Below are 15731 nucleotides of genomic sequence, written 5' to 3'. Positions count from 1 at the left end.
TTTTCAACGTTTATTTATTTTTGGGACAGAGAGAGACAGAGCACGAACGGGGGAGGGGCAGAGAGAGAGGGAGACACAGAACCGGAAACAGGCTCCAGGCTCTGAGCCATCAGCCCAGAGCCCGATGCGGGGCTCGAACTCATGGACCGCGAGATCGTGACCTGGCTGAAGTCGGACGCTTAACCGACTGCGCCACCCAGGCGCCCCTCCATTTACATTTTAATACAAGTTTTTTTTTAATGTTTATTTATTCTTGAGAGGCGGAGCAAGCGTGGGGGAGGGGCAGAGAGAGAGACTCAGAATCCGAAGCAGGTTCCTGGCTCTGAGCCATCAGCACAGAGCCCAACGCAGGGCTTAAACCCAGGAGCTGTGAAATCATGACCGGAGCTGGAGTTGGGTGCTTAACGCACTGAGCCACCCAGGTGCCCCTGCATTTACAGTTTAAAGGACAGCTCACATGGTGTGGGTGCTATGGGGCAATGGCCTTGCCTATGCTAATGGGGTGAGGGGAGAAGGGGATGGTGTGAGCAGACCAGACCCTGGCGTGGGGGACAGTTTCAGGACTGCAAGAGTTGAGATGGGAGGGGACAGTGGAGCTGATCAGGCTTAAGATGTGTTTGAAGGTCGAGCTAACAGGACTTACGGATTAATCAGACGAGAGAATGCTAGAGAAGGGGAGGAATCAAAGTTGACTCCCAGGCTTTTTAGTTCTTAGTAGTAAATGAAGGTAGCTCATTATTCTCCTCCGTTACCGAGAAAACAGACTGGACTCTGAAAATTATGCTCATAAAAGTTTTGCAGACAACACAGACATTTAAATTAGAGACAGATCAGAGACAAATCAGACAAGACTAGAGAAGCCAGTTCAGCAATGTCCTTTTGTTGTTGTTTTATTTCCCACCCCCCCCCCCATGGGAGCCATTCACAATCACTAGGTAAGTAAGAAGAGAGGAGCAGGTATCACCGATTTCCCCGTATGTGTGTTAAGAGGAGTAGATCAGGTTGGCATATTTAAGAAGCTGTTAGCAAGGCGAGTATCTCTGTGAGAAGAATGCCCAGTCCAAAGGCCAGTAACTCAACTGATATCTGCTATAGAGGGTAAAGCATGGCTGAGGTCATGGATCAGAACGGAAGAAGTTTAAAGACTTGTGGGCTACTCTGCCCTGGAATAAAGATCGAAAAGCACCGGAAACTTTCCACAGATACAAAGAAAAAAAAAACACCAGGACCCCAAGCTTTTCCAGTCTAAGACCCAATATTCTAATCTCCATCTTCAAGGCTAGGATACTGGGATTTTCTGCTTCTTCTAGGCTCACAGCATAGACGTGGGGAACAACGTTCATCACATTCAGTGATTCTCAAATAAAACGTGTGTGCGTGTGTGTGTGTGTGTGTGTATTGTGGGTGGATTTTAAACACCACCTCTCTTGACCTCGATTATCTGTGGAAGTCACTTTCCTAGAAACTGACCCCTTCATGGGACACTAAATGAAGATAACTGTTTTCAGGATAGAAAGTGCTACAACCCAAAGAGACAGGATGAGATATGCGATCACGTGGCGTTGGGAGAGCAGACGCCAAGGTGTGGGCGGACAAAATGGCCATTTGAAGCCTCTGTTTTTCAACCAGGGCTCTTCCCAGTTATTTCAATGGTGAGGGCTGACAAGCTTTATTTTTGGGCCAGTGCTTAATAATTGCCCTGTAAAGGGGCACCAGGGTGGCTCAGTCGGTTAAGCGTCCGACTTCGCCTCAGGTCATGATCTCACAATCTTTGAGTTCGAGCCCCGTGTTGGACTCTGTGCTGACAGCTTGGAGCCTAGAGCCTGATCCGGATTCTGTGTCTCCCTCTCTCTCTGCCCCTCCCCCTGCTTGCGCTCAGTCTCTATCTCAAAAATAAATTAACATTAAGAAAAAAATAGTCGCCCTATAAGTCACGTACCCTTCTATACCTGTGGGATGTGTCTGTGACCTGTCAGAGGAATGATTGCTCACGGGGAATGGTTTTTTTTTTTTTTTAACACTAAGTGACTCTTCAAAATCCTCGAATATAGGTCATGACTACATAAAATACAAGCTTGGGATTATAAGGGACGAAACTTGTCGTGTCAAATTGTATTAGAAACAGAAAATAACATAAAACCTGTGCTGCCTTGCTGGTTTAGCCTTTACAAAGGACAGCCTTTGTCTCTTGGGGACCAGACAAACTGGTTGTGTATTGTCATTTTTTCTTCTGTTGGGCATAGAATATGTTCTGAACTCTCGCTGGGTGGGTAACAGGATAGGGAGGCCTCGGGAATGTATGCCGGAATCACCAGGGTACCCATCCTGGGCAAATACACAAATCCCTGTCCTCAAGAGAAAGCCTAGTGTCCCGAGTGCCCTTTAAGAGGCTCCTCCCCCATTCACACACGAAGCTCCGCCCATTGCTGGCATTGTCTCCTCTTAGCTTTCGGGCATACTCATGGCCAGGTCCGACGGGCTTTCTGATTTCAGGCAGATGTTCCTTCTTCTACTTCCATTTTTGGGTCATTCCTGTGTATCTTCACAGCCTCTCCTGGCATCACTTCACAATAGCCTAAGTGATGCTTGCCTGTTGATCTGGTCATCTCTTGTGAAGGCTGGAGACTCTGATGGGTGCCCTCATGGCTCATTCGGTTGAGCATCCGACTTCAGCTCAGGTCATGATCTCATGATTCATGAGTTTGAGCCCCCGTCGGGCTCTGTGCTGATAGCTCAGAGCCTGGAGCCTGCTTCAGATTCTGTCTTCCTCTCTCTCTGCTCCTTCCCTGCTCATGCTCTCTCTCACTCTCAAAAATGAATAAATGTTAAAAAGAAAAAAAAAAAAAAGACCAGACACTTTGAGAGGGCAGGGTTCTGTCAGTCGTGTTGACCACTGTGTCCTCAGTGTTTAGCATTATCGCCTGGTACCCAAAGGGCAGCTGAGTAAGTGACTCAAAAAATGAACGTACCCCAGTGCTGGGATAGATTTTGATAAACTTGAATGTTTCATATGATGCTTCTGAGTTTAGCCATTATTGCACATATACTAGGAGATTAACAAGAGAGAGGAAAGATTACGTGGGGTGTGTGCGTGTGCACACGCATGTGTGTGTGAGGCTGAAAAAAAAAAACCTGAGTGGGTGAAGATATCAATGTTCCTGCTTGTTTAGAAAATCCCGGGGAAGAAAGGACAGCAAAGCTAACAGACCTAGTTTTGAGCTGTTCAGACGCTACAGATGGAGACAGGAATGGATGGTGAGTAGCAGGCTTCTCGTAGTGAAGATCACAGAAAAGCAACGTAGGGAACCCCCACAGCGGATGACAGCAGGGGGGGTCCTAGCAATGTGTGCGTGCGCATGCGTGTGAACATACGCATGAGAGCAATTGTGTGTTGTAGCAAAGTATGCGGGTTGCACGAGATGGCTGGAACCCGAAGAACTGGTCCACCACTGTCCAGACCAACGAATCAGGCGGGACCGTTCTTTTCTAGGAGCCTCCCACCTGGACAACGGTAGCCGGCAATGGCCTTTTGTTTCCTAGGCATTCCCCCATGGGTCCTTCTTCCCTTCAAACCCTCCTTAGCACCTAGCACTGTGGAGCACCGGGCACACGGTGTGGAGGATGTAAGGAAATTTTACATTCCTGCCCTCAGAGAACGAGTAATTCACTTAGCAAGGCAACATCTGGGAAATGACAAATAAATAAAACAGATGATAATAACCAAGAGATGTAACAGGGGAACTTGTCTCTGCGAGCTGTAAGAAGCAAGGGGGCTTTCTGGGTTGAGAACTAACCCAAGCTCCAGGTTGGGTGATGTTTACTCAAGAATAGGACAATAATGGAAGGTCCTTATTGTCTTTTTAGGTATAAAAGATCCTGAAACAAGATGTAGAAACAAACGAACTAAGACAGTGAACAGGCTGCTTTGACAGGACCAGAACTGTACAGAATTGCAAAGAAGATACACAGAAAACAGTTGCTGTCCTTAACCCCTTAGCATCCAGAAAAGCTACAACAGGTTTCCCATGCTGCCTTAGAAAATGGTATCAGTGAAGACCAGCCCTGGTTACTCAAAGGCATGGAAAGACTGTACATATACATACCTAGAACTGGAGCAATGTCACATCTGATATGAATAAAAAACAGTATGGCTTCCCAATACTTGACATGGACTCAAGAAACCAATATTCCTTTTTTTTTTGGTTAAGGTATTTTGACTACCTCCTCAAAAACAACTGTCCCTAACATTCCCTGCTGTGGATTCCTGTACTAGAGGCCACATCGTTTCTCTGTTTTCGGTCTTCCCTGGTTCAGAGACGGGGCTCATCGGAGTCGCTCCATGCGGTCGATCCACAGGTCTCCTTAAGCTCTGTCACTTGTACTACAGAGCACGCCATGTCTGGGCACTTCTGCCGAATGGAGAGAGGCAGCTGTGTTGGACAAGATGAGCGACACAGATCCAGCTGACTTTTCTTGGGACTGTGAAGATTTCTCCGTCTGAGGAAGGGATTTGCATCAACATGTTTGTTTCCTCTGCTCTAACAGACATACTATGAAACAGTATGAATAGACCTTTCCAAAGACACGGGGTTCCTCTTATGGGAAGCCATGGTCATTAAGTACCACTGGCTCGCTCAACGTGACATAGTCAAACACCCCTTCCCTTAATAATGTTTAAATCAACATTCGGTGACGTAGTGTGGTACTGCTTAAATCACTGAAACGATGTATCATCCAGATACTATTTCGAAATAAAAATGGATACTCGTCAAATTGAGAGAACTTGCGTTTATTTTATTTTACGACGGTCAGGATCAAAGAAGCTGATGCTAACTGGATAGACGCGGTGGACTGTTCCTGACTTCTGACAGTGACTCAGCTCATTTTATTAACAAGTTAAAGCTAAGTAAATGATGAATCAATGCCCGCGAAGCAGGAAAGAATGCCAGTTTCCCACTAAAAATCGCAAAGTGTGATAAACCTATTTCCGTTAAGAAAACTGCTGGAGTTTTTACTGGGGGATTTCCCAGGCAAACAGAGGCAAAGATACATAAACCAGAAGCGGAAGGTAAGCACATTTCCTCTTCGTGTTTTTATGCTGCACACTAATGCAAACACAGGGCATAATTCAGGGCTATTTCACATTATCCTCCTCTCCAAAACCCGATCGGAAGAGATAACCTTTCATACACTTGCCCAGTCCAGTTGGGTTGGCAAAGGAATGGGCACACATCTGGTGGGAAGGACACAGCAGCATGGCAAAGCCACAGACGTGAGAAGGCTTCATCCCTCAGCCATATAAAGGACCGTCGTGTCCTTCTCCTTCCTCTCCCTCCTCCCTCGCACGCTGGTCTACCTCGTCAACTACTGTCGTTACTTAACAACACCCTCCGGCTTCTAAACCTCAATCTCAGCGATGCCAAGGTTGCCTGTCTTCACACCATGTCACATGACTCTGTCACATGCTTTGGTCCATTTCATCTTAACTCCCCATGGCTCGAAAGAGTGAAGGGACACTGCATTCCCTAAGAGGTGGTCCTGATGAGGAAGGTGCCTGTAGAGGAGGAAAAGAGCAGGGAAGTCTCAAGTCTGGAACATTCTGCAAAACAGATGTGCTGAGCTCTTCATAAATTGCTAATGTCATGAAGCACAATGATGATGATGATGATGATGATGGTAACTTTCTAAAAGGTGAGGAACTTCATTAGATTCAAGAGGACAAAAAAAAATGAGAATTGTGATCTTACTAAATCCTGGATCAGAAAAAAAAAAAGATGAAAGGAAAGAAAAAAAAAATCCAGCTAGAAAGAACGTTATTTACACAATCGAGGAAATTTCATATTGACTGCATGTTAGATAATGCTGTATTGATGTTAACTTTCCGGAGTGTGATAATTACATTGTGATTATGCAGGAGAAATGTCCTTCTTAGGAGAGCTTTCCCGAAGTAATTAGGGTTAAAGCTCAATGATATTCACAACAATCTCTCGGAGGGTTTCTGAAACAACAGGCAAGCAAACAAACAAAGGATCTCTGGAAGCAAAAAGAGAAAGAGATAAGACAGAGAGACAGAAACAGAAGATGGAAAAATATTCACAGTGGGTAAATATGGATGCAGGGCGTATGGGTGCTCACCCGTACTATTCTGGCAGTTTTTTATATGTTACCAGCTTTCAAAGGAGGGAACTGAAAAAAATTAAAATTATGCAACAAGATAAAATATTAAAAACAAACAAAGCCAAGCGGCAGGAGCACCTACGGAACACATTCCAACAGCCTTCGTTGGAGCTGGGCTTTCCAACATCAGGTGTTTGGGTGGTTGTTGTTAACTCCAATAATGGCGAAGATATTTTTCTACATATACTCTTTTTAGGCTGTGTACAAGAAGAAGATACACAGATTGCTTTTCTCTTGTATTCCTGTAAAGAGTCATCATGAGTATTCATAAGAAGATGGGACGAAGGAGACGAGGTCCCGAGAGATGGGCTTCTCAGCTGTGCTACCTTGTGGAGTTAAGATTCTCAACCAGGCAGGAGGAAATGAGATGATGAGAAGTCCATGGCTTACATCATTTAAAACCCAACTGGAAGGGCGCCTGGTGGCTTTGGTTGGTTAAGTGCCCGACTCTTGGTTTCAGCTCACATCATGATCTCGTGGTAGTGGGATCAAGTCCCGTGTTGGGCTCAGTACTGAGTATGCAGCCTGCTTGGGATTCTCTCTTTCTCCCTTTGTCCCTCCCCTGCTCATGTGTTCTCTCTCTCTCTCTCTCTCTCTCTCAAAATAAAAAAAATAGTAAATTAAGAAAAACAACAACTGGAAACTTAATAAAATGCTGCAATGGATAAGCTCATCTCAACCTTCAGCAATACATCAGAAAACTGGCAGGACTACATGTCCCCAGTATCCAGGAACTTAAGAGCTGGTGACCATTTGTACTGTTCTGCTGATAGAGCCTGGAGGAGGAGGCTTGGAGCTGTTTGCACTTGACCACATATGCAGAACAATGAAAAGAAGTCTAACATCTTCCGATCTATATTTCTAACTACTAGACACAGCCGCCTAAAACCCCAACCCTAAAGCCCATTTATTATTAAACACACATCTAAAAACTCATAGACAAGGCCAACACCAACGAAACCACAGATCGCTGGTGAAATTCCAGACTTCCAAGATTGAAGACCTTTGCTCCCGCTGCCTATTCAACCAACCCATTATTAGTCCCCCAAATGCCTATGACCGCAGCACCGGGGTCCCCAAAAGAACTTTTTTTTACCGTGGATGTCTGGGAGTAACCCCTACGTAGGTCAATTCGAGCCTGCTGACACGTGGAGAGGAAAACAAGAGGAACCGTGTGCTGTCCACGCCACTGGCGGGTTCGAAGGTCCACAGACGGACCGAAATATCAAGATTTTAAAAACTGTCCCCAAAACTCTTTATGAGGATGGCATCAACGCAGAATCTTCGGTAAAAAGCCCTTTTCTGGTCGCCCGCATAAAATCCTGTGCCCTTTAACCCTATACTCTCAAAGCTGTCACCGATCTACGGGCTCAAGGCACCGTCTTGCACCTGGAAGGCTTTCCAGCCTGTGGGGACACTGCCTTAAAGAGGAGCCCCCGAAACAGACTGAGGACAGTGTGAGAGGCGGAAATTCGGATGCGTTTTCCCAGCATCGGACACTTCAGTGCCTTCTCATTTTTCCCCCCACGGAAAAGACGACAGGTAATGAGCTATTTGGTCCACGTGCTTTTTGCACGTGTACTCTTGACATGTCCCCTCTGGAGGACTCAACCCACCACCGATGGATGATCAACAAAATTCAGCAACTGTCACGGCGCTCTCCGCGCGGCGGACTTCAGCGGCGACACCTACTAGAAGAGAGCCGGCTGGCCTTACCTGTCGGCTCCCGCGTCCACGGCCGCGAGCGGGGGTAGCTGGGGGGCGGGGTGGTGGGGGCTCCCCTGCACGCTGTGTCCCGGAGAAGGGTGACCGACAGTGTGCGGGGCTCCGCTTCGGCTCGAGTGACTGCTGGAGAAGACGGAGGCTGCAATCAAGGAGAACAAGCATCAGACGGCGCGTGTTTAACCCCAAAGGCTGACCGCGAGTGTGTTTTAGGGGCCTGCTCTCCTCTCGGTGGCGTTAAGGGGACAGTTCCTGGCTCACTGGATCTACACGGCTTCTGTTTTCATGGTGGAACAGGCTCCCCGGCGGGTGAGCCCTTCCTGCTGCCCGGGGAGCGCATGAGCAACTGCCCTGAAGTTCATGGTTCACCTCCTGAGCGGTGCCCTGCCCTCCCGCCAGCTCCCAGTGCGGGCACCATAAAGTCGGTCGATCCTGTAATGTCTGCATCTGCAACAAGGTCGCTGTACAAGCACTTTTCAGTCACAGGGGACGACAGGGGACAGAACACTTGGTGTGCTGACCCACAAGGGGCAGGACACAGGCCTTCTGCCTCTTCTCAAGGCTGCCGCGAGCCTCTGTGGGTCAGCCTGGCTCTCTCTTGTGTCCCTGCTGAATCAGGGGTAATAGAATATCTTGTCCTGGTCGTAGCCCCAGGGCAGGATCTGCCACCCTCTTAACCCCAGAGACTGACTGACCCCGGGCATTTCCCTGATGGTGTGGTGGATGGACACACTTGGTCCCCACCAGTGATGAGCCCATGCCCGGCACCACAAAACACGAAAAGGGGCCTCAGACACAGCTCCGGCTTTCCCCCCCACTGTTGCCCTATTACGACACAGAGACTGAGTTGCGGCCTCATTCATAGGGGCAGCCTAGCCTCTGAGAAGTGTACATGACCTCAGACTTAAATACGTGCCCGTTTAGATCAGCTAATTGGTACAATGTCACAAAAGAGACGGGGCTTGTCACTTTCAGAGTCTATCGCTATCAGAGAGGCTCTCAGTGTCTGGGACCTACGCAGCAGACATCTCATTATGCTGCAATCAACCCAGTATCATTACTCTGACTCTCTTCAACTTCCTTCTCTATACAAAGCGATGCTGAGCTTTCTACCCATCTCTGCTCTTTTTGAACTTACTCCACTGATGTCAAAGAATAAATGGATCTAAAAAAAAAAATAATAAAAGAAATCAGGTTCAGGATTAAGAAGCAGCAGCCACATAATCAAAGAGATTTGAGGGTTTAAAAGTTCAGGGAGCGATACTTTTAGACCAGGACCACTTTTCTCCAGCCTCTTCATGTTAGAATTAATACCCCAGATGACCCCGCCCCCCAAAGCTTAACCCAACGGAACGAGAGTTCAAGCACTTAAAGGAACATGTGAAGAAGCAGAATTACCATCTTCCTGCTCAAAAGCTACTGACAAGGGTGTGATCTGATGGGAAGGGTTTATTTCTGGAAAGTCAGCACTGTGTCAGGTTAACTCTTGTCCTCAGAAAACTGCTGCCTCCACAGCCCCCCAAGTCTGAAGAGGTGGTGAGACTAGAAAGTGCTTAGTAGCTCAAAAAGGCACTCACGGTGCGTCAGCCTCCAGAAAAGTTGCACGTTTGCAAACTCGCTAGAGTCACCTTATGAATCACTACTCTCATTTGTGCTCAGCTCACTCGGGCAACCACAATTCTGCTTGTATTCCAAATAATAATTTTACCCAGGGGAGAAGGCTGTTTGGAGTGACTGTGGCAACGGTTTCAATGCTGGTGTTTGTCAGCACGGAGCTTGGTGTTTTATATACTATTCCAAAAACTAATGGAATAATAAGAGGTCACAGAGACACTGTGGAAGCACAGCTAATTTTTTTCCTGCCTTAGCGTAGAAACATGAGCTCTCCTATTTATTCTGCTGGAGTTGCTGAACGCGCCCACCGCTTACGATCCCCTGGAGGTGTTCCTGTATGTATGTGTTCCTCACAAGGGAAGCAGGGCCCCTGCTGCTTCCAACCCCATGGGCAACAGGGTCTCTTGGTGCGCACACTCTATGCTCTACTCTACGGCAAACAGAAAAATGTGGTGCTTCCCGGAGGTCTACGTCAGCCGAATCAGCTACATTTTTGCATTAGCTGCAATCAAAGAGGTTGGGAAATTCAGTATGGTTTGCAGCCTGCCCCACACCAAAAGTTAGGTCCGGTTAGGGCCTCTCCTTCAACTAATAGCCAGGACCAACCGTCTCGCCATTCCTCCATCCATCCGTCTATCCACCCGTCCATCCTCCAACCATTATTTTTTCCTACGTGCCTACTACATGCTAGCCATTCTACTATATGTGGGTCCCTAACCTTGAGGAGGCTGCAGTTAAGCGAGGGGAAGAGGTCTCTATACATCAGTGCTACCCAAATGCTGAGAGCCGCTAGGAGAGATCATCAAGTGGTGTGCAAAGCGCTTTAATGCGCTGTCTTCCCTTCGGTCCCATGATGTGCCCTATGCTCCGGCCAAATCAGACAACTGGCCCGGCCTCAAATATACCACAGCAACTTGTGCCACTGTGCTTTTGACTATAATATCCTCTACCTATCTTAATACTTTTGCTCTGAATGCAGTTGCCTATGTTCCTCTGATTCCTCTCTCCGCAGCCAATCGTTCCACAGGTACGTATGGAGTATGTATGTGTGGCCGCACTGAGCCAGGTCCTGGGACAGACTAGGGAACAAGGTGGCCTTGAGGCCAGCTATCTCCAACAGTACCATTCATGCTTGTTTGACTAAACAGATACGAACACAAACTCAATGTCAATGGAGTCCTTCTTGGGCTCAAGGAGCAGGACAGGAACAGAAAGAAACATGTACCCGCCCAATCCTGTTGATCGCTGGTCATAGACTGCTCTCGGGTGTGGCTTGTCTCGTATCTCCAAGTAGGCACGTATTCCAGAGTGGCTAAAGCTCTCCCAGATACCCAAGAGCAGGGCATCCGAGAAGCCTGTGGGCAGAAGGCCAGAGACACAGGGTACAGTTGAGGGGAGGTGCTTCTAAGTTCTACCTGGTGCAAACGGTTTCCACAGCAGCATCTGCCGGTAGGACTAAGTGGTGGAGAGGCTATGTGGTGGGGCGTGAGAGGTCCACGAGACAGGGCAGAAGACTCAGAAACCTGCCCTCCTGCTGTGAGGAGGCTGTGTTGACCGGCCAGCAGCCAAACACATATCGATAGCCCTTTCTTCTGCTGCTAACCCTGGTGAATGGCACTGAGACAGGCAGGGACCCTTTGGCTGGGGACCCCACGAGAATAACAAAGAGGGGTGCTTTAGGGTTCGATTTGAAGTCTGAATTTATAAAGTATACAGAACAGTTTCTTATGTTGGTTGTAAGAAATCCCCTGTGAGCAAACGGAAGCCTGTGACTTGTCTCCGTTGCCTAACAGATGGGATGAGAAGTACGGGACAAAATCTCTCCCGGTGAGGTAGGGAACCTAGTAGAAGCTTCTAGTCCAGTGTCTACACAGAGCCCTTTGTGTGTAGTCCCGGGCAAGACTGCTGCTTGTGGATGCTTCCCGTGACCACTGTAATGACCACAGACTTAGAGGAAGTACAAACAACATGGCTTACCAACATTCACCCAGCCCCATGTCACGCACCCTTCTGATAAAATGGACAAAACTCTGGAATGAGATAACTGTCACTTTGGTAGGATTGCCCTTGGCCTCTACCAGAGATCTATATTTCTCAGTAATCGCCACTGTGGCACAGGTAGTATCTCTCCTACTTATACTGACTTCTAGGAATTTCCAGCTCTGTCGGTCATATGTCCAGGCTTCTATATTAGCATAGTCTAAGAACTTCCTTCCTTCCTTCCTTCCTTCCTTCCTTCCTTCCTTCCTTCCTTCCCTCCTTCCTTCTTCCTTTCTTCCTTCCCTCCTTCCTCCTTCGTTCATTCCTCCTTCCCTCCTTCATTCATTCCTCCCTCCCTTCCTCCTGCCTTCCTTCCTCTCTCCCTCCCTTCCTTCCTCTCTCCCTCTCTCCCTCCCTTCCTTCCTCCCTCCCTCCCTCCCTTCCCAATTTTCCAGCCCCTACTCCACCCGAGGCAGGTGCTGGTCTCTCTTAATGTTTGAAGCTGAATATCTGCTGACTTCACACATAATGTTTTGCCAAGTGACTTTTTAACCTCCAGAAGAAAATCTCCAGGTGACAGCGCAATAGTAAGGTTGTTTACAAAAGGAAACATTTCCTTCCATACACACTCAAAATGATTTTTCGAACTCAGCCAATGGGGCACACAACTATCGATCAGAGTGTAAGGAAGGGAAGTGATCCCTCTAGAATCTAGAGCAATATTAACAAAATTGCTGTGATCCAATCAGCTGGTGCACGCAGGCTGCCCACGGGGGTGGCCTTCATTGCCCCGTGTCACCATGGGGGTTAGTGCTGCTTTCAAGGCTGGAAGAGAGCTTTTAGGGGACTCTCCAGACACGCTGGTGACTGACAGCCGGAAGAGGTGATTAGGCATGGCGGAGGAACATATTGGAAATTCTTATTGCTTTTGTGATTAAGAGATGGTGGAGTCCCCGAGGAAATAAAAGCCTGGTGTTGAGATGAAGTCTGTGAGCTCTGCCCTCAGAGGAGGACCCAGGAGCTAGCCTCCCTGCTCCTCTGGGCTTTCTCTCTGGAGCAGAGCTGACTGAAGTCTCCCCACCTGTCTCCTGTAGAGGGGGGCGCAGGTAAGTAACTCAGTTGGGCTTTAGCGTGCTAACAGAGCAGCACGGGTTGACACGTGTGGTCCCCAGATGCGATCTCACCAGCTACTGGGAGCAGGGCATTCTAGGCTAGAGCCTCTAACTAGCTCAGGTTAATCTGGGTTAATCAACAGCCCTCTCTCCATCCACATGAAAACAATTAATCTGTATCTCTATGGGTACGGACAGGGCACCCTCGGGGATACGTTAGCTGTCATGTGCGAAAGGAGGCAGGCAAGGAGTGTTCCCGAAATGAGGCCAACTTATCTCAGGCCCTTTTCCCAATGCCACAGAAGGCTACCATGGGCCTTGGTTGGTGACTATGTTTTCGTCATTTTAGAGGGCAGGGAGGAAGACCTCCCTTGTCGGGCTGAGGTGTATTGAAAATAGCCGACTGGAGGGCACAGTCCTGTTCGAAGCCTTGTGGGCGGTCAGAGCCCTACTTTTCAAGCTTCACCTTACAAACCATTCATCCAGGGTCGAATGTCGATTCAGATTCACCAGGTCTTGGATGCAGGGAGGGCTGAGGTTCTGAACCTCGACCAAACTCCCAGAGTGCCTGCTGAGGCTGATCTGGGGAGTGCACTTGGAGTATTAGGTGCCAGACCACATCTCAGCTGCGTTTCGTCATCCCGCTGCCCTACACCTCAGAGCCAAGTTAACATTTACTGAGTACTTTGCAAACCCCTCCCTGGTTTACTGATGAGGAACTTGAGGCCTTACTGGGTTCCTGACTAGGGTACCCGGTCTAGGTCACGGGGCTGAATTCAAACCTAGGAACACAGATCTCAGATCACATGCCTAAGAGTGTTGATCCTGTCTCAGAACTCCCGCGCACCCCATTTGCAAAGACTGGAGTCACTAGGCGTTCTTCCCTCCCACGCACAACGCACCCGGCCGGCTTCAGCCACCAAAATGCTGGTTACAACGCAAGAGGGATCCTCCCTCTTCTGCTTCCGCCCATGCTGAGAGCACCGGAGTGACCTCAGCACGGCCGAGAGAAATTTTCCAGCTCTGAAAATTAACGGAGGTGACAAGTTAAGTAAATTATTTGGTTTGGAAAACAAACAGCTGGTAGGAAATGTGCTTTTTCCCAAATAAAGATTTCAGATGCCTGTCAGGGGCGTATTGATCTACTGGTGGGAACGAAGGCGGGCAGGGAGGGGTTATTCGTGAGCAATGAGATACATGCACCTGTTCCCACAAGTGGCCACAGCGTGGTAGGCTGAGAGGCCACCACCTCCGTCAGTCACGCACAAAAGCGGATTTGCCGTGCAGATCCGTTGAGTCTGAGCTCTTGCGGTAAATGTGCATTTGGAGTCATTTGCGCTTGCTTAAAAAGCCACTGCGTTGTTCTCTGTAGCGGGCCTACTCTCGTAGGAAAGGGGGAACCGGTGTCACCCACCGGCTGTGAACTCGCTTACAGTGAGTGCTTGAGTGACGCCGTAACCCTGAGACGTGACAGTTAATGCTTGGTAGCCGGTGCCCTGGAGGAGGTGTGGGCTCACCACCCATCTCCACAGCAGTATTTCCAGGTCCGAGCACAGAGGGCTCCGCTAAGCAATGAAACCAGGCTGAGTTGGCTTTCACAGAGATATTAAAAAAGAATTCGAGGGGCGCCTGGGTGGCTCAGTCGGTCAAGCGGCCAACTTCGGCTCAGGTCATGATCTTGTGGTCGGTGAGTTTGAGCCCCGTGTCGGGCTCTGTGCTGACCGCTCAGAGCCCGGAGGCTGTTTCGGATCCTGTGTCTCCCTCTCTCTGACCCTCCCCCATTCATGCTCTGTCTCTCTCTGTCTCAAAAATAAATAAACATTAAAAAAAAAAAAAAGAATTCGATTCCCATACGAATGGGAATGCTGAGGTCAACCCTGTGTCTGCCTCCCCCATCCATGCCCCCACATCCCCCAGAAGAAATTTGAGCCTGGGAAGGATTGAGGAAACTGTTGAACTGTAATGGAAATGTTAACTCCTTTGGCCTCCCTAGAAGCTGGGCACTCAAGACAGACAGTATCAGAGTGGTTCTTAAGAGAACAAAGCGGGCACAGCGGGAGTCAGACGGACTCGGCTTTGAATCTAAGCTTTACCAATTCCTAGCAATGGGTCTTGGGCAAGTCACTCAAGCTCAGCTCAGTTTCTTCATCTTAAATAAGGAGACTATGTCACAGTATGACTAAAAACACTTAGCACAGTGCCTGGACTGTGTTTAACTACCCAATAAACCACTGTCGTTATTCTTTGGTTATCTTTATTATAATGATTCTTATCAATAGGCTGGTGGAGGGGGGGGGGGGGGACAAAGGCGTGTGGTGGCCCGCAAATGGTAAATCTCCAATCCGGTGTGGCCTCTTATTTAAAGATGCATATAAACTGTGGCCTTGAGTCATTTGAAAACACAAAAGAGTGTACATACATCATGCTTTCTACTAATAAGCGTTTTCTGTTCAATTTTTCTATCGCAAGTGCTGTAAAGTCTTCGGGGTCTGCAGAAGAACCCCCACAGGGTTAAAATGTTGTCCTTTATTGTACAGGGGGTAAGGCACACCTGTGAGTTACAACCCCTAATGCGGTTCAGTTTAAAGACAACAAAGTCATTTTCATGCATGACTGCTCTTCGCTTCGTTAAGGAGTGAGAACGGGCTGTTACTAGAATGTCAACACAACCAGCCCTCTCTGAAGCTTAGTGTATCTGCAAGTATTTTTACATTTCCAGTGCTTTTTATTTGTTTCTCCAAGCGCATAAAGACGCGGCCGTGGTTAATTTTCAGGATTCGAAAAACACTTCCCTTCAGTCTTTCTGGAGAAAGCCACTACCGCTGGGGGTGACTGGAGCTTCGCTCCCCAACAGTGAAAACCTGGGCCCCCATACCTTCTGTGGTTGTTCGCATTTCGCCATGGAACGATTTAATTGCTCTCATGACCCGAGTTCACGAACCAGGGAGAATTTTCCAGCAAGGAAAAGGGCCTGTCAGCTGGAAAACGGCAGAGATGCCGCGGTGGCTCCTTGCCTGTGTGGCCCATGGCTAGCGGGGGCCTTTTTCTCTCCCCTCCCCGCTTTGCTGGGCATTCTCCCTCCCCGACACCCTCCCCGGGGGCGGGCGAGCGGCTTCCTTCCACATT

The 15731-nt window shown here is 48.4% G+C and overlaps 1 protein-coding gene across 1 annotated transcript in view; it reads right to left on the bottom strand.

Moving 5' to 3' along the window:
* GLIS3 (GLIS family zinc finger 3) overlaps positions 1–15731 on the bottom strand; it is a 447070-nt gene that overhangs the window by 39894 nt on the left and 391445 nt on the right. Inside the window, exon 8 of the mRNA XM_043565257.1 lies at positions 7894–8041. Within this exon, the coding sequence (XP_043421192.1) occupies positions 7894–8041 (148 nt within the window). The remainder of the gene's footprint in view (positions 1–7893; positions 8042–15731) is intronic.

Source organism: Prionailurus bengalensis, chromosome D4, assembly GCF_016509475.1.
Source record: "Prionailurus bengalensis isolate Pbe53 chromosome D4, Fcat_Pben_1.1_paternal_pri, whole genome shotgun sequence".
Taxonomy (NCBI): Eukaryota; Metazoa; Chordata; class Mammalia; order Carnivora; family Felidae; genus Prionailurus; species Prionailurus bengalensis.
Note: the sequence above shows the minus strand (reverse complement) of the source record. Positions and strands in the feature narration are given on the sequence as shown.